This window comes from Belonocnema kinseyi, chromosome 3, assembly GCF_010883055.1.
Source record: "Belonocnema kinseyi isolate 2016_QV_RU_SX_M_011 chromosome 3, B_treatae_v1, whole genome shotgun sequence".
NCBI lineage: Eukaryota > Metazoa > Arthropoda > Insecta > Hymenoptera > Cynipidae > Belonocnema > Belonocnema kinseyi.
Window position 1 is genome coordinate 25,044,539 of NC_046659.1, and position 20,346 is coordinate 25,064,884.

A 20,346-nucleotide genomic window follows, 5' to 3' on the forward strand; every position below is an offset into this window, starting at 1 on the left:
GTATACCTAAGAACATCATGACCTGATACCTCAGTTTCAGGTCAGCACTGAAGATGTGAACTGCAATGTTCACGAAACGTCGGCAAATAATTCGTAGTTTTTTACATGAGTGAAACCCGAAATATCTCTTTTTATCAAAATGAATCATCGTGAAAGCACAAAATATATTATCAAGGAACTCTACAGGGAGAGTATTCTTACTAAAACCAACACCTTTAGTAAGCTCAGGACTTCTCAAGGTAAGCTACTAACATCCTTAGCTTTTTTGAAACGGTGCAGAGACAACAAAATAGTCCCAAAATTCTTACAACTGAAAGATAATTTGGGAACATCTAAATCCAAATCTATTCTGCATAATACAAGTTTGCTTCTCGTTAAAGAAAGAATACAGCATACAAAATTTCTTTTGCACACTACCTCTAAAAAACTATTAAAACTTCACCTTTTCCTATCAACTACCCTCAGATTTGACATTTGGTCCACATTGGACCGCATATCGTTTGACCAATACCAACGCATTAAAGAGCTTTCCACCCAAAAACAAAAAAACAAAATTTGACAAATTACTTCCAGTAAAGCAAACTAAACTAACAAATGCAGTAAAAAAACATCTCTGACCACCCACTCAACAATGAAATGATTTCAGCCTTATCTAAAGGACATAATTTTGCTGTAGCTCCATCGAAAATCCCAAAAGAAGAAATAATCAGCAATTTAGAATCCACAATATATACCCTTTCACCCGAAATAGCAAATGATATACGACGCAGGACGGCAAACATTTTACGCCAAGCTCAAGTTTCATCCTCAAACTTAACAAAACAGGAAAACCGCAATTAAAGAACTCAATCAAAATAAAGATATTATAATATTACCCGCAGACAAAGGCAACACAACAGTAATAATGAATAAAGAAGACTATAACAACAAAATCATGGAACTTCTAACTGACGATACATAAAAAAAAACTTAAAAAGGACCCCACAAAAACAATAGTTAATAAAATAAAGACTCTTCTCAAAGACTCTAAACTTGACAGCACTGTCTCCATAACAGACAAAGATAACTTACAAAAGGAATAAAAAAACGTTAAACAAATTCTAATACAGAACGATTACACAAACAAACAAATTGATAAAGCAATAAGAAAACACGCTCAAAAAAGTAAGTCAACAGAACCTACGAAAGAAAGAGAGAGAAAAATGACCACCACTCTACCCTACATCCAAGGTGTCACAGAACAAATAGGAAGAATTCTCAACAAACACAACATCCAAACCATATTTAAACCACGTGCGAAAATAGGAAAATTACTAAATAACCCTAAAGATAAAAAGGCACCCTTCAGTGATCCAGGAGTATATAAAATCCCTTGTTCTTGTGGCAAAGTCTATATTGGAGAAACCAGGAGAGTGGTGAGCCAACGTATGAAGGAACATGAAAGTAAAGTCAGGCTAACACATTTTACCCAATCAGCACTAGCTGAACATCATATCGAAACAGGACATAACATTTTATTTGATGAAACAACAGTCATTGCAAAAACACACAACAAATTTCCAAGAAAACATAGAGAAGCAATCGAAATCTTAAAACACCGTAATAACATCAATAGGGACAATGGATATAATACCAATCCGATTTGGCTTTCCGTTCTCCCGGATTTTTAAAAAAAGACTTGATTGGCCAATCAAGTTCGACCAGTCCTCACGGTGGGGCGTTCTGGCCAATCACAGACATCGTAGAAAGTATACCTAAGAACATCATGACCTCTTTTTATGTAAATCTCTCTTTAAATCTCTCTTTAAATCTCTTTTTATGTAAATGTAACTATTTGAATTTTCGTCGAGAATTTATCTTTTCTGGTAGAAGTTTTTTTCACAGTTTTAAACATTTATCGTTTGGGTTAAAAATTAAGCTATTGGGTTAAAAATTAATTTTGATTTTGAACATTCATTATTAGAAGATAAAGATTAGTTTCTTTCTTCGAAGAAAGTATGAATATGTGACGTGCGCTGAAGAAAGGGGGCTTACTCTAAAAAAATCGAAATCGAGGTTTTTATACCTTTCGATAGTTTTTGAGCTGTTCTTTGAAACTATCGAAAAAAGTCCGAGCGTCATTATTGCTAATAATTGAGTTATTCGGTACGCGAGAAATTGGGCTTTGGCTCGAGAGCTCGACATTCCGTAAAACACCTCCAACTACACACCACTCCATCTACGCGTCTCATCTATACCCCGCCCGTGAGCCGCGTCTATCACCACTTTCCGTAAGAATGCAGTGGTAAGTAGAAAGGGAAGATTTCGTGAGGCTTCCCTCTCTCATAAAAATCGTGCCTATCGCGTCGACTTCAACCGCTCGCCCTGAAAAATCTCACTTTTCAAAGTAAGCGGCCTTTTTTCGGCGCACATCACATATACGCTAACCAAGCATCGCTAGTGGTGCCACCGCGCGTCGAAAATAAACACTTTTCCCGATCCACTTTTCAATCGCATCTGTCAAATGCGTATTGACGAGTATATTTTTGTGGTTACTTCGTTCTTAAATTTGTTCGTAATGAGTGCGAAAACCATGGGAAAAAAAAGAAAAACGTGTTGTGTCGTTGGATGTTTCTCAAGTTTCTCGGTTATATAACCGAGAATATGAAAGAATTAAGGAGAATTTTGAAGAATTTTATAGAATTGAAGAATTTATGATTTTTAACAAATTTTTATTGTTTGGCTTATATCAGCGGTTGAATATAAATTATTTTCTAGCTCAGACATATTCAGGAATTTAAAATATGCAAAGCAGTAGCTGATTAATTATTTTACACTGTTAGACTGAAACTCTAACCTGAGAACTCAATTACCTCACATTACTCAATAAATACCACAAAGTAGAATAAGACCCGCGTGACATTTTCAAAATTCTCGGATTTTTCTTTGACTAATTTTTCATTCCAAATCATTAATATTCAAATACCAGCATTTTAATCTTATGATATTTTTACCATAGAATATTTTATAAGCGGAATAAAACAGTGTTTCATATACAAATTGAAAATTTGTATACGTATTAATTTATTTCAAGCAAAAAAAGTGTTTTCTACTTTAAAAGATAAATCTTTAACAAGATACTAGAATTTTCAAAAAAATAATTTAATTATTGAATCTTTAAACCAGAACACAAATTTTCTTTACAAAAATTCAATTTTCAAATAAACAGTAAGCCTGTTCAACAAAAAATTAATTTTCCACGAAACTGATGCATTTTTACGCAAAAAAAAAGAAAATTTCAAACTAATAAATATTAATATTAAAAAAATTGAGAAGTTACATTTTCTGTTAAAAAATAAATTCTAAATAAAAAAAAAGAATTATTTTACACCAAACAGTTAAATTTTAAACCAGACATATGCCTTCAATAAAAAAAATTACAAAGTAGTTTAACTTTGTCCCAAGTAGTTGAATTTTCAATTAAAAAAAGATTAATTTTCAACAAGATAATTAATTGTGGTTGTACGAAAATGGATTTAACATTATTTAATATAATGTATATATTTAGTGTACATCGTTAAATTCATTTTTTTCGTTCAGCTGGACGCTCCGAACTTTTGTCTTCTCTGTTTGTTTATTAATCATTTTTCTAATCAAAGTATGAAAAAACTGAAATTTTGTACATAACAATTTGTTACGCTTTAATAACTTACCAGGAAAGCTTTATATTGTCTTAAATTAATGTTTAGGTACTTATAAAATACAAATAATTTGTTCATCATTCCATTTATTTGTTGCAAACAAATTTGATAAATAAATTAAAAAATCGTCTTATTATTGGTAAAAATTATTTGTTGCTAAAAGTACTTCGCATTAATGTAGGAATATTATTTAATAACAAAGATAATTTAAAAGTTTATAATAACAATTGTTATAAACAATTCTTGTGGCAAAATATTAGAATTTGAGATTTAAAAAATGATTATTTCCTTCAAGTGCCAGAAAGACTTCAGGTATTCCTTAAAACAATAAATATTTAATGATATTTGATAAAATATTACAATTTAAATTGTTGTAAACACATTAGATGAACAAATTCAAAATTTTGCTCGTTTCGCATAGAAATTTTTTTTTACACTGGAAATGTTTTAAGCTGTTGGACTAGTCACTAGTTTAAGCTAGTCAAAAAAATATTTGAGAAGTTAACAATAACCATTGTTATAAATAATTCTCGTGACAAAATATGTAAATGTATGGTTTTATCAAAAATTTTCTTTTCTTTAATCGCTACAATGGCTACGGATATTCCTAAAAAAATGTACCTTTGATCATATTTAGTGGAATATAATAACTTACACGTTTATAAACAATTTACATAAAAAATTTCCCAATGTTGGCTGTTTCACTTGGAAAAAGTCGGATGTTTAATCGCAATAGATTGGAAATAAATCATAATACTGCATGCTAAGATTCACTCAATACAAAATCTTTTGACAATAACCCACCGACCTGGCCATCAAAGAAAATTTAAATTTGATAAAACCTTAAGTTTAAATATTTTGTCACAAGAATTGTTAATAATAGTGGTTATTGTTAACTTTTATAATATTTTTGTGACTAGCAGTCACAAACATTTGAAATTTGTTTAGGGATCGTCCACAAATTACGTAAGCCGTTTTTCTTTTGTTTATATCGTTGTGTTCTTCTCAACTTCACAGCAATTTTATGCTCGTCTTTATTCAAACAAAAGAAAAACATCTTACGTAATTTGTGGACGATCCCTTATCTAATTTGTTTACAAAAATTTTAATTTATATATTTTATCAAATATTATTAAATATTTATTATTTTAAGGAATACTTGAAATCGTTCTGGCCATTAAAGGAAATTACAATTTGAAAAATCTCAAATTCTAATATTTTGCCACAAAAATTGCTTATCACAGTAGTTATTATAAACTTCTAAATTATTTTTGTTATTAAATGCCATTCCTACATTAATGGGAAGAACGTTTAGCAAAAAAAAATTCACGGATAATAAGACTTGGTTCATACTTTGACTGGAAAAATTATTTATAAAAAAAATAGATGAGACAAAAGTTCGGAGAGTCAGGATCTATAGAATGTAATGATATTTAATTTAAAACAGAAAAATTCAAAATCGCAAGAAAATTGAAGACTCTGGACATTTTTGAATGAAAAAAGTGCATTTCCTCCAACTGTGCGTCATGAGTACAGTACGTTTATTTATTGATTTTAATAGATTATAGTCTGTTTATTTTAGAAATGAGATTTGCAATAATATAATTAACTATTTAATTAGAAATATCCTTTAAATTTAAATTTTTCAATAAAATTAATAGGGGCTGAATGCAGCGAGAAAAAAGCTTTCAAGATTAAGCAACAAATAAATGATTGAACTGCATAAATGTATAAATGATGTTTAGTTCAATTTAAATAAATATATACATTATATTGAATAATATTAAATCCATTTTCTCATTTATCATTCGTGTCATTGACTTTTTACCAAATGATTCCCCCAAACACTTTAATTGCAATTACCACTACTTTTTAAAAATATTTCCTTCAAAACTTGAATTTGTTAAGATTTTAAAGGTACAAAGATTCTTTAAATTGCAACTTAAGTTGTAGTCTTACATGTTTCAATTATTATTATATTTATATTGGATATAATATATTTTTTATTAATTCTTCTGATCATGTATATGCTTTAAATATTTTTGTCATTGGGGTCTTAAATATTATTAAGTTTTTCATTAGCAACATTAATAATTTCAACAATAAATAATTTTGTTTAACTAGAACAAACCATAAAATCAATAATATCAGCAAAATAAATCATACAAATATGAAGTTCGAACTGCTTTCAAAATGTATCTCAAAATTAAATTTTACTCATATTTAAATACATATTTTTATGACTTTTTCTTTTTTTAAATAATTAGTAATAGTTACTCTTATTTTTTCATATATATATTTTTTTGTTTATTTGCAAACAGCATCAAGATTTTGATTATTTTTGCTTTTTCTTAATGCAATTCAATGAAAAGGAAAGACCTACTTTTTGTGGCGCCATCTGTTGGATTAGTTTGACCGACATTTCTCCTCCGGATCGTAAGAAAACTACTACTAAATACACATACACGGTCGAGGCAGGGGGCTGAATTAAATACATGGGATCGCCTATCTCCCACCTCATCTCCGCCGATCAAAGCTGCCAGATCGTGAATGAAATTTACTCCCACCATACCTACCGTTTGGGGGCCGCAAAACAGAAGGTACATGATTACCACTGTGAGTTCGTGTGTAAGCCGAAAATGCACGATTCGACTTCGGTGTTCTGCTTTAAGATGATTGCCGATCTGAAGGCTTCGGTGGTCTTCTGTTTATATCTTGCTCCCCTTTTGGAAGAAATTGAAATTCTTAATTTCATGCATGCGTCGATTTTCAGGTTATGTTTTCCAGGTGTACATAATATGGATATTATTGCTATTACATATATATTAGGGTGGCCCAAAAAAATCACATTTGAGAAATTTTAACGGGGTTGTTGGCCAAATCGTTCTAGTAGGCAAATAAATTATACCTATTTTTTTATTTTCGAAAAAAAATATTTCTAGAACTCGCTCTGGCCATTTTTATATCTTATGGAGTTTAACATGTAAAATCTTTCCAATTTTTATTTCTTCGATTTTGGACAGGAAATTATAAGCCAATTTATTTGATATTTAATATACTTGTTGACTTATCATGAACATTGCATTTATCGCCATTTTATATCTCAGAAATATTATGCAAAAGTTTTAGGCATATCAAAAATGGCATAAAATGGCAGTTTTTGGAGGCTCATTGTGACCCTCAGATATACTTGTGTAACTTGACTTTTTGAAGAGAAATTCTTTAGACTATTGAGAATAGATTTCTAAAAAAAAAAAGATTAAAAGTATAATTTAAATTGAGTAAAGCATAAGAAAATCGGATGAAAAATGACGCATTTAAGTTGAACACCGGCTGAAGGGACTGCAGGTGGACGGCTGCAAAAAAAGTTGACCCTCGGTCGGTCCGCTCATTGTACACCGTATTTGCTGTCATCCCAAGCTGCGGTGACTGACAATGAGGTGAATGGTCTAGTAATAATAAGTTAATAAATCTATAGCTGCACTCTGGGTTAAACCTGTAGCTGGTGTAAGGATTTCTTTACTTCAAATCAGGAAACTTTGAAGCCTCAGAGCGAGTTCTAGAAATATTTTGTTTTGAAAATAAAAAAAATAGGCATACATTTATTTTCCTGCGGGAACGATTTGGCCAATAAGCCCGTTAAAATTTCTCAAATGTGATTTCTTGGGCCACCCTGATATATATAATTAATGATAATATTGTAATGATAAAATATTATATTCATATTGATGAATAGTTGACTAACTTTTAATAAAAATAGTTAAATTTTAAACTAAAACAATAAGTTTTCTGCAAACAAAATTTGCTAAATTTGTTTGAAACAAAATATTCAAGTTTTTAAACAAAACGTTAAATTTTTAATCAAAAGGCTGAATTGTATAAGAAGAAAAGGCACTTTTAATCAAATACATGAACTTTGCACACAAAAAATGTATTTTCCATAAAGTATAATTTTCTTGTAGTTAAAAGAAATTAATTTTTAAACAAAACCAAAAAAAAATTCACAAAATAGGTAAATTTTCAGGAAGCAAATTTTAAAATCTCTTGAAATTTTGCAAAGCTCTTGAAAACTCCTTGCAATTTAAAAAATACCCTAAAATATTTTAAATCCTTTCAAATCTCATATTAAATTACTGTAATAAATTAAACATTCCTTGGAACCTTTGAAAATACTCTTAAATATTTCAAAATCTCTTGAAAAATCTTGACATCTTTTAAAGATTTTTAATATACTTTGGCGTTTTTTTAAACATCATTGCTATAATTATTAAAATTCTTTGAAATTACTTTAATTTATAAAAATGAATTAAAAATTGAGTGAAATGTTTTTAAACATCCTCAAATATTTAAAATCCTTTAAAATATTTTTAAATTTCTTGAAAATACCTTGAAAATTTAAAAATACCCTAACATATTTCAAATCTTTTACAATATCATACTACATTATTGAAAACTATTAAAATATCATAAAATATATTAAGTCTTTCAAAATCTCATACTAAATCACCGTAATCAATTGAAAATCCCTTGGAACATTTTAAAATACTTTCAAATATTGCAATACCTTCAAAATATTTTGAGATACCTTGACCTTTTTTTAAAAAATATTTTTGAACTACTTCTTTAAAATTCTTTGAAATTCCTTAAAATAGAAAAATATGATGATAATTCCTTGACATCTTTTAAAACATCCTCAAATATTTAAAATGCTTAAAAATTTGTAGAAATCTCTTGAAGATTTTTTAGAGCTCTTGAAAATTCCTTGAAATTTAAAAAATACCCTGAAATATTTCATATCCTTTAAAATCTTACATTAAATTGCTGTAATCAATTGAAAATTCCTTGGCATCTTTTGTAAACTTCCTCAAATATTTAGAATCCTTACAAATCTTTTGAAATCTCTTGAAAATTTTTAAAGCTCTTGAAAATATCTTAAAATTTAAAAAATACCATGAAATATTTTAAATCCTGTCAAATGTCATACTAAATTATTACAATCGCTTAAAAATTCATTTAAATCTATTAAAATATCGTAAAATATATCAAATACTTTAAAAGCTTTTGAAATCTCTTGAAAATTCCTTGAAAATTTAAAAATGCCCTAAAAAAATATACATATAATTTTATAATTATATACAAAAATCGTTTTAGAAATAGTTAAACTTTAACTAGAGTAATTTCTATTAAGACTTTAATTTAGTAGTTTAACTTGTCTACAAACAGTTAAATTTTTAATGTTTTAAAATTTTTCTGTTTTCTAAATCTCAGTCTGTAATAATTTCATCCAGAGATTTTCCAATTGAAAAACATACTTTTAAATTTTGAACGCATTCGATTTATTCATAATTATTAATTTTTTATAAATAAACTTCCAAGTTTGCAATTCTAAATTTGAAGACTTGAATCCCATCGAGTTGAAAATTATTCCTATTTCGTAGTTGAAAATGTTTGAAAATAAAATTTCGAAAGTTAGGAATTTTTATTTGTTTCATTTTCAAAACTCTAATGTACAAACATTTCAATATTTAACGTTTTGAAACTTTTCTCTTTTTTCAATTTCAATCTGAAGCTTTACAAAATTTCAAGAGATTGCAAGAGATTTTCAAAGATTTTAAATATTTGAGGATGTTTTAAAAGATGTCAACGAATTTTCAAATTATTTTTATAATTTACAGAAATTTCAAAAAATTAAAAAATGTTTAGAAGCCTTTTTTTAATTCGAAAGTAATTAAGAAATCTTAAAAAAAAGTCCTAGGCATTTCAAAAGGTTTTGAAGGATTTGAAAAATTTTAAAGATTCCAAGGAATTGTCATTAATTAAAGTAATTTAATATGATATTTTGAAGGATTTGAAATATTTCAGGGAATTTTCAAGGAGTTTTTATGAGCTTTAAATATTTTCAAGAAATTTATAAAGATTTGTAAGGATTTTAAATATTTGTGAATGTTTTAAAAGATGTCGAGTAATTTTCAATTTATTTTTATAATTTCAAGGAATTTCAAAGAATTTTAAGAGTTATTTAAAAAAATTCCAAAGTACTTTAGAAATCTTTAAAAGGTGTCTAGGTGTTTGAAAACATTTTGAAGGTTTCGAAATATTTGAGAGTATTTAAAAAGTTTTCAAAGAATTTTTAATTGATTACAGCAATTTAATATGAGATGTTAAAGGATTTGAAATATTTCAGGGTATTTTTAAAATTTCAAGGAATTTTCAAGAGCTTTAAAAAATTTCAAGAGATTTCTACAGATTTTTAAGCATTTTAAATATTTAAGGATGTTTTAAAAGATGTCAAGGAATTTTCATCCTATTTTTCTAAATTTAAGGAATTTCAAAGAATTTTAAAGTAGTTTAAAAATCTTTAAAAAGAAGGTCAAGGTATCTCAAAATATTTTGAAGGTATTGCAATATTTGAGAGTATTTTAAAATGTTCCAAAGAATTTTCAATTGATTACGGTGATTTAATATAAGATTTTGAAAGATTCAATATATTTTATGATATTTTAATAGATTGCAAGGAATTTTTAATTGTTCTCAATAATATAGTACGATATTGTAAAAGATTTGAAATATTTTAGAGTATTTTAAAATTTTCAAGGAATTTTCAAGAGATTTCAAAATATTTTAAAGGATTTTAAATATTTGAGGATGTTTGAAAAGATTTCACTGAATTTTTAATTCATTTTTATAAATTAAAGGAATTTCAAAGAATTTTAAAAATTATAGCAAGTTTGTTAAAAAAAATTCCAAAGTATATTAAAAATCTTTAAAAAATGTCAATATTTTTCAAAAGATTTTGAAGGTTTCGAAATATTTGAAAGTATTTTAAAAGGTTTCAGGGAATTTTTAATTGATTACAGTAATTTAATATGAGATTATAAAGGATTTGATACATCTTAGGATATTTTACTAGATTCCAAGGAGTTTTCAATTATTTAGAATGAGATTTTAAAGGATTTAAAATATTTTAGGGTATTTTTAAAATTACAAGGAATATTCAAGAGCTTTGTAAAATTTCAAAAGGCTCTAAAGGATTTTAAATATTTTAGGCTCTTATAAAATATTTCAAGGAATTTTCAAATATTTTCAATAATTTAAAGCAATTTCAAAGAATTTTAACTATTTTTTTTCAATTTTTCAGGTTGAAAGTGGAACTGCTTTGTTAAAAATTTAGTTTTCTTTTGGTTGATGATTTATCAATTTAGTTGACAAAATTTGTTTTCTGAAAATTTAACTATTTTGTAGATTTTTTTTTTTGGTTTTGTTTAAAAATTAATTTCTTTAAACTACAAGAAAATTATACTTCGTGGAAAGTAAACTTCTTGTGTGCAAAGTTCATGTATTTGATTAAAAATGCCTTTTTTTCTTATACAATTCAGCCTTGTGATTAAAATTTTTAATATTTTGTTTAAAACAAATTTAGCAAATTTTTTTTGCAGAAAACTTATTGTTTTAGTTGAAAATTTAACTATTTGTATTAAAAGTTATTCAACTATTAACTAAAATTAATGTTATATTTTATCATTATAATATTAACATTAATAATATGTACAATAGTAATAATACTCGTAATATATACGCCTGAAAAACATAACCTCAAAATTGACTTATGCATGAAATGAAGAATCACGCGAAACATGAAATTCGCCAGTTTCTTCGATTTCTTTCAAATGAGGATCGAGATATAAATAGAAGACCACCGAAGTCTTCCGAAGCTATCAGATTGACAATCATCGTAGCAGAAAACCGAAGTCGAATCGTGCATTTTCGGCTTACACACGAACTCACAGTGGTAATCATGCACCTTCTGTTTTGCGGCTCCCAAACGGTAGGTATGGTAGGGGTAACTTTCATCCCCGATCTGGCAACAAGGGCTTTTTCTATTTTATGATTCCCCAATGAATCCTTACCACATACATTTTCAAATAGTGTTAATAGTTATGTTTCATGCAGAAATATATTTCACTTTTAAATTCTAGCTAGAACATAGTAAGGAAACAGAAAACATATTTGTCTGTTTTAATTACACGTTATTTTTTATGGGAGAGTATTTCACGACTTCTCGCCCATTGTCCCATTTTCATGCGAGGAGCACCTGAAGAAAGATCTAGCGCAATTCATGCTATCTGACAACTACTTAGTTTTACACCTTTTTTTCCTGGCGCAACTCAGGTTTCAATTTGGGAGGGTGATTAACCGCTGGCGCAATTCGAGTGCGTCTGCTGGGGGAAAGTGCCGAACAGTGACCCTCGACTGACACTGATGACTTCTTTTATGCGCACACAAAAAATAATTGTTAATAGTCAATTATTTAATGATTTGGAAACTTCATTTCGTACGCGATTGTATTATTTGCATTTTTTCACGTCTCTCAAGCTTTGTCTGAGCTTTCTATCACAACTTGGAGCTGTTATAAGGTCCTTCTCTATAACTGACTCTGTAAGCTACTATTATATAAATTTTCTAATTGTTATGTCACTGTCACTTTATTTATAATTCAAATATGATGGTGTCATGCATACAGAATTCATTCGCCATACAAATATCTTCGCAGGGAAATTTATTACGTTCTTGAGCAATTTTTTCACTGACTTTTTCAAACTTTAGTAGAGAGGTCAACATTTTTTGAAACTTTTAATTATAGGTAAACAGCGCTGCGCGTACTAATTTTCTCAGGACAAGTCATCCCACTTTTAGCTGTGAGTGACATGGGTCTGATGCAGATATATTCCGACATTTCATATCTATAACTTATCTTTTTACCTTGTGCATAATGTTAAGGGCATGTAACACAGCTAAATACCTATATTACCGACCACAGTTTTTCAGTTCACTGAATTTTTTTGAACCTAAGAACTTTTTTTGTAAGTAAAATATCGAGCTGGAACTTCGGGAAATGTATAAGAGTGCAATAAAGTACGTTTAGGTACTACATTTTGGTAGAAACTTCACTGAAAATTATTTTATCTTTTTTCTGAACCTCAACATTTTTTGAACGTTCGAACTTTTTTTATACATAAAATATCAGTCTCAAACTTTGAGAAATGCAAGAGCCGAAAGAAAACTACGTTTAAGTACAAAGCTTAATAATAAAAGATGTAAAAAAATATATTTTGACAATCAATTCCAACGGCATCAGCTGGTAACGTTGTAGACGAAAATACGAAACCTGGCGGCCACTAGGCGAGGCTCTAGAGATTTCGTATTTTCGTCTACAACGTTACCGGCTGATGCCGTTGGAATTGATTGTCAAAATATATTTTTTTACATCTTTTATTATTAAGCTTCGTACTTAAACGTAGTTTTCTTTCGACTCTTGCATTTCTCAAAGTTTGAGACCGATATTTTATGTATAAAAAAAGTTCGTACGTTCAAAAAATGTTGAGGTTCAGAAAAAAGATGAAATAATTTTCAGTGAAGTTCCTACCAAAATGCAGTACCTAAACGTACTTTATTGTGCTCTAATACATTTCCCAAAGATTCAGCTCGATATTTTATTTACAAAAAAAGTTCTTAGGTTCAAAAAAACATTCAGTGAACGGAAAAAGTGAGGTCGGTAATATAGGTATTTAGCTGTGTCACATGCCCTTAAGACACAAAAGATCAGCAACACTTTGCAAACTTTTCTTTTCAATTAAATTCATTCGAAATAAATCTTAAAATACTGAAATGAAGTAAATAAAACACTTGTTACTATTACAGTTTAATACTGAGAAGTTAGTCGCCACCAAGCACCCAGCCAGATATTATTTCGTATCTATGATGCAGCCTGAAGCGGCGTGAGTTCACAGGAGACGCCTCTGCCACCACCACCACCACCACTCTCCAGGAGAAATGGTAGTGGAAGCGGCTCCTGGCAGAACATGTGTTCTTGCAGGAAATTTCTCAGAGTTGAGACTTTGTGGTGTAGACGAACGTATAAAGGCTTCGTATATTAATCTTAAATCACTTACGGTCTCCTTCATCATCAACTTCGAATTCTTCTGCATTGTCGATGTCCAAGACATCCGCCATTATCAAATATTTTATGTGTAAAACTTTTAATGTAGATCAGTCTAGGCACACAAGCAAATATAGATGACTGTCTCCATCTTCCCTCTTATGCATGATCCATGATCCAAAAAGTTATGGTCTCGCCACGCGCAAGTAAAAAAAGTGAACCAATCAAATTGCCCATAGGGATTCGTAAAGTGACCTCCATTTTTAAAAGGACGTTAAGCGGGAAGCTTAAGGCATGTTTAACGCTGCACGTGCGAATTGCAGGAAAAACTCGTAAATAGTCTTATAAATATTATAAATAATCGTATTCAGCTAAAAGGAAAATTAGAAACATGTCACTTATATTTATAAAGAGTATCAAAATGGGAAAAGCGTGCTTTTAAAAAATTTTAACACGATTTTGGAAAGAACGAAAAAAGTTAAAACATTTTCTTGTATTGTGTTTTTTATTACTGAACTTATTCTAAATAATTTGTAGTAACTGTATAAAGTCGGCGAAAATAATGTTTTTATTATTTTAACAATTATACTTCTTTTCTTAAGCGTTTCTTAATAATTGAAATTAAAACATTTAATTTATTTAAAGTAAAAATACCAGATTCATCCTAACCTAACACTTATTCATATTTTTTTTTAATACGAAGCTTTTTTGATGTAATAAGTTTCGTGTTTTATTCATCAACATAATTTATTTCAGGTAATTTTTAATTTAATTTACAAATAATCACATTTAAATATTTTTAAGTCTAAAAAAGGGATAAACCGTTTCTTACACCGCGAGACCATCCCACAAAAAATTCACTTCTTCCGAACAAAATAACTTTTTTTCATCAACAATGTTTAATTCTCATTCAGAGTGTACATATCTTGAAAGCATATTTTTATTTTTGTAAAAAATTAAAAATTCTACTTTTAATCGCTAGCGCCATCCTATTTCTCATGGAGAATAGACATAAGGAGATAAAACTAGTGGAACTGAAAATGAACACTTTTCTGTTGCTAGAAGTACGCGCACACACATGTGCAAAATCACACTTACGTATATTTCAAAAATTGGCGTGCCAACCGCACTTAAAAAAAATATGGCTGCCGATGTGAATGCGAGTCAAATGTAAAAAAATAATGATTGAACAATTAATAGTTTGTGAATAAAGGCAAGGATGTTACAATTAAAAATCACTGTATAAAAGCGAAAGTTTCGAATAAGTGCGGTTTCAAGTGTATAGTGTACAAGACTTTCAGAGTGTTGAAAAGTTGTATGTTTATTGTTTTTGTTACAAACGCGTCGAATATTTGTCGCACGCATAGTGTTGGTAAAAGTAATTTGATATTTTCATAAACATTCATCCTACCTCTTCTATGGCGAACAATTTTTGATTCCACAAACATTTTACAAAACCTTGTCTAATTATTAATTCTTTATTTGTTCGAGCGACCTGTCAAAACAAAACAATGGAGGCGGCCATATTTTTTGAAGTGCGGTTGGCACGCCACACTCAGAAAGTTCTGAACTATACGTAAGTGTGATTTTACACATGCAGGTGTGCGTACTTCTGGCAACAGAAAAGTGACCGATTTTGGTGAAGTCCATGCATTACAGATTGGTCTCCTTATATCTATTCTCCATGCTATTTCCAAAACCAGTTAATCAACGAAACTGATTATTCTAAGGGTACGTTTTCACGGAGAGTATGTAGGTTCTCAACCAAACAAATTTGCCATAAACCAAGAAAGGAGCTAGAAATGAATCCTATGGAAAATATTAATTCTACGATTAATTAAAAACAGGCCTCCGTGAAAAGCTATCCTAAATAGATTTGTGTATAATTCATTAGCATTTCCTGTTTCTGTGCAAAATCACCAAACATTTTAAAATAATAAACAAGGAATTTGAAAAATGTAAGAAAGTGAACGAAAACGTACTTGTTATGCCTTTCACCACTCTAGTAGTATTTTGATAAATATAAAAGACGTTCGAAATGAGTGAAAAACTGGATATGGAATGTTGCAACAATTTTGCAACATTTGAAAAACGGAATATTTTTTAACATCTGATCATCCAGCAATATTAGTAAATTTCACCATTTTTTTGGCATTCCTTAATTTCTTTCTTTCAGCGGAAAGATGTTGGTTTAGGTGGCGTAGTCTAATGTATGTTCTTGTGCGCACTAAGTACATCAAAACCTTCATATATACTTTTTCAGACAACTTTTCATGAGTGTTCGATGCTAAATTAAAAGAAATTTTCTCTTCCTTCGAAAATGTCTTTCTGTGATAGTTCTCCAACTCCTGATTCATGATCTCAGCAGCTGTTATCAGTTTTTCAGATGGATACTTTAAGTGCCCCTTGAATATATGGCAATTCCAGTCACCTGCGGGTTTCTCCGATTCTGATAAAGAACACATGTCAATTCCAAGAGACTTATCCCTCGAGAATCGCCAAGAGACGTATCCTGCCACGTACTTCAATCCTTGACAAATTTTTTCGGTGGCCAGTGCTTCTTCTACCGTCTTTAAAAGTGCACTTTCGTCAATCGAGGGGAGGTAATATTTTAAAGACGTATGTACATTAGAGAAAAGAATAAACTTTAATTAAATAAACGTTTTTTATAAAACGTGTTAAACGTTCTGCGTCGCTAGTTTTTTGTTGCTTTTTTTTCAAAATGAGAATGGAAAAGAGTGTAAAAATGGTAATTTTTCGCTGACTATCTTCAACTTCAACTACTTATAGCAGGTTTTTGGAGAACTGATCTGAATTCTCCTCACTCTTTTGTTCCTCTTCTTTCCTCACTCCCTCTTCGCCGTCTTTCATTTTTAAATCATCAGAAAGACTTATTAGGCGTTGGTCTCCGATCATGTCTTCATCAAGAAAGAGACACTCGGAAAGTATGTTATCTTCTGTGCCTTTAACTGCATCCTTGGTGAGACCTACTCCAACGATTTCAGGTTATTTGTCTTCCAACTCGAACTTGTCGAATTCATCCTGAAGTTCCCCATTATTAACTGAAGCATCTAAAAAGAAGTAGCATGAAGAGTTAGAATTACATTAGAAGTTATATTACAATTTATTGCTTTCATTCATGTGGAAATTATTACCAAAAACCCTGAGATTTTAAATAGTTGGAATACAAAGTATAATTCAAGATATTTTTAGGATTATATAATTCCAGGGTTATCTTTACTCGGTGTTTAATTTGCAGATTTTTGCATTATTTTTGGTACAGGAAACTTACCATCATTGTCATCGATTTTCTCTTTGGTGCCAGTTTCCAGTTGAGCCTCACCAGATTCGTCCTCAAGGACAGCGTCCCAGAAATCATCTGCTTAAAAGTTACATACGCCAATGAAAGTCTTGTCAACTGTATACTTTAGATGTAATTATTCACTGAGAAAAACGAACCTTTACATTGCACTGCATAAAAATTGGGTGCACCAACAAGAGGTTCAGTGGTCGTATCAATTTCTACATCGTAGTCCTGTTAAATTTTGACTTTGTAAATCGGAAGCGTTCAGTAGACTTTTTTCTGTGGCATCTTTTTCAACGTTGCATTCATCAGAAAGCGCTATCATAGTATGCTTCCCCAAAATATACCATCGTAAGCGATATTTCACCTCCAAGGCTGTCGGGTAGTCATATCCCATTCCCACCCCACGAATAAAAGGGGAAAAGTTCTCCAGGACGTCTTGATTTAATCGATGAGTTAAAATGTACTCAATATTGTATTTCTCTTTCAAGTGTTGGTACATCCTTAGCAGGGATAAATTATTTAAATGAATTCCTTTCTGAAAAGGAATCATTTCTTTATGTTTTCCAACTCTCATTTTGGTGATATATTGAGTCATTTTGTGCAATAGTGCATTCTGCACCGACAAATCAACCCCGTAACCTTTAGCATGTTCGTACTTACTTCTCACATTAAATAAGTCGAACTAGTCGTCAAAATTCAAATTTCCTAATTCAATCTGCTTTAGACAGTAACTGAGTGCTTTTGCATTTTTATTTGAAAAATTTGTGTCGCTGATGTAACTTTTTGTCGCAAATTACCAGTGCAATTTAAATTATCTAATGTTAAGGAAAAGGCAATCTTTAAATCCCCACTATTTATCTGCAATAAGTGTTCTAAATACTTTTTGACGGTTTTGCAATTGTTATGCGAAAAAATGTATCAAGTAAATCATTTCTGGCCAACTTTATTAAATGTGGGACGTCTGCAAAAACATGTACTTTAAGTGAACTGTCTGACGGGTGCTCGAAGTACACTTTCTTGGGAGGAGCTTTTTCTTTTTTCTTCTTAGTGGAATTACTGGTCTGTTCATATATGAATGTCTCCTCAGCTTTGTTAGCCTTGACTCCTAATTGTTTCCACAAACCCGTATTACTAGTGTTCATGTCAGACACCATGGACACGACGATATAGCCCTTTCGTGCCATTTTCGAATTATGTCGAATAAAATTTCCTTCGTCATAGGCTGATCGTAATCGTAATACAGGACTTGTTTCCACTTCATGAACAAACTACGAGCCATGACAACTTGACAAGCCTTGTGAGGTCCAACGACTTTTTCTTTTTTCCGGTCAATGCAGAATTGAGGAGACAGATGAAATTCGTCGAAGCTAACGATGGTGATTTTGTCCGTTACACTCATTGTTTTTCCTTTCTCTTCAATAATACGAAGAACACCTTCCAGTATACCGGGGTCCACATCAAATGTTTCCATCTATCTTCTCAAAGATGGAAGTCCGGGTAAGGGGATTTTCACAATTTTCCTCATGTATTCGTATGCTTTCGAACCGTTTGCTCCTAAGGAAATAGCAATTGCAAAGTCCTCGCTACTCCACCTGGCTTGCTTTCGGAGATGAAATAGCATTTTCACTTGGCCTGGTGTAAAGATCTCTTTCAATCAGTCCATCATCCCTGTCTTCTCCCGATTAAAAAAACTCAGTTTGTTTTCCGCGTACTCCATTCGTACTTTATACATGTGGCAGGCTCTTTTCCAAACATCCTCCCTCTTTTTTAGTTGTAGAATTTGTAAAAGAAACCTTTTACATTCTTCTCTCTTCTCCCTCTTTACTTTGTCTGCTTCTCTTGTTGCCGCTTCTGTTTCTCTTTTTGCCTTTTCAACTTCTTTTTTTAATTTGGCTATTTCTGTATTCTTTTGTAATTTCTCTTCATCTGCACTTTCTTCGAGTTCTTTTATGTTTCGGTGCATGTCTTCTTGCAGTTTCTTCAAGTGTCCAACTGAATCTGTTTCACCTTCTTCCGATGCCAGATCAAATGAGGGTATTGAAGAAAAAAAAGTCTCAAACATTTCATTATATTTTGTACCTGCTAAAGTCTTCTTTGGTACATTAGGAGAGTTTTTATCTGCAGATACATAATTTCTTATATTATTTTTTGCTTCAGGTGGCTCCTCATTTCCATGTAGAACACTTCCTGAATTTGTCTCAAAAGATGCACTTGATTTGGCATTCTCATTTGGTTTGTCAGTCTTTGCGGGTAAATTTTCAGTCGGTACTCCATCAGGACGCAGTCTTCTTAATCTTTGAATTTTTCGCGGTGATCTTTGTAATGTCTCATCCATATATTGTTCAGTTTTATTCCTTTCCTTAAAACTTTCGGGTCGAAAATGAGCACAGCATACTCTTACTATAATATTTTTACGGAATATTAAAAACTCATGTTTGAAATTATTAAACTTGCTAATAATACCGCATAGAATCAAACAATGTGAATTAAAAATATTAGAATTTTTATTACAAAATAAATAAGAATGTAGCTTAAGTGTATACATTTTAAGTCAGAAAGATAATCTTTTTGAAGACATTTTACTTTTAATAAAACAGTTGCTTTCAAAGGAAATACTTTAATGTCCAACTATACATATGAATCCTTATCAATCAATTTAAAGTCAAATAATGGATTAAAAAAAAATTAATTCTCAATGAAGCATGTAACAACAATAGAGTTTTTAACCAAGAAGGACACATTTTTAATGAAGAATATTACGTTTCTAGCAAGAAGTTATCATGTAAAAAAATAATTAATGGAAAAAGCTTAGAAAAAAAAAAGTTTTAACCAAACAGTTCAATTTTTAACTTAAAGAAAAATTTGAATCCATACATGGGATAGTTCAATTCTTAGTTTGCAAAAAATTATTTCTAGCCTAACATGAAACGAGTTTTCAGAAAAAAATTTGAGCTTGCCACCAACAAGGTCAAGCTTCAACTGAAAAAGTTAACTTTAAACAAAGTTGTTGAATAGTTTAATTTCCAACAAAATAAGTACACATTCAACCAAACAATATCATTTTTAATCAAAGAAGATGAATTTCGAACAAAAAATCTAATGAACTGTAATCCAAAAATATGGTAGGATTGTCTAATCGGATTTTATTTATAAAAATGACCCCAGTTCATACTTAACGTTAGTTCAAAAAATGCTAATATTCGATTTTTGTTGCAGAATACAACAGTGTCAGTACCAAGGAATCAATGTGGGCTCACCGTAGTTTGTAGCTGCAATTTTTCTTCTGCATATTTTCAACCATTTCGCACGGAAGTGCGCAATTTTTGGTAATTGATGAAAAGTTACTGCACAGTGTATCACCATTTTTATCTACAAGAAAAAGACAGTGCTGCATATAGTAATTTTACCCTTGGCGATGAAAG

At 30.3% G+C, this 20,346-nt stretch overlaps 1 protein-coding gene and 1 long non-coding RNA gene across 6 annotated transcripts in view; one reads left to right on the plus strand and one right to left on the minus strand.

Moving 5' to 3' along the window:
- The window catches only part of LOC117170165 (RNA-binding protein 8A), a 45,844-nt gene extending 32,063 nt beyond the window's left edge, over window positions 1-13,781 (minus strand). For all 5 annotated transcript variants that reach the window (XM_033356728.1, XM_033356732.1, XM_033356730.1 and 2 more), the window contains exon 1: window positions 13,631-13,781. In XM_033356728.1, the coding sequence (XP_033212619.1) occupies window positions 13,631-13,691 (61 nt within the window). In that variant the 5' untranslated portion in view covers window positions 13,692-13,781. The remainder of the gene's footprint in view (window positions 1-13,630) is intronic.
- A 1,615-nt stretch (window positions 13,782-15,396) lies between these two features.
- LOC117169686 lies at window positions 15,397-20,337 on the plus strand. Its single transcript, XR_004466702.1, has 3 exons — window positions 15,397-15,575; window positions 15,996-16,220; window positions 20,141-20,337. It is a non-coding gene; the product is annotated as an uncharacterized LOC117169686 (long non-coding RNA).
- Window positions 20,338-20,346: the final 9 nt, after the last annotated feature.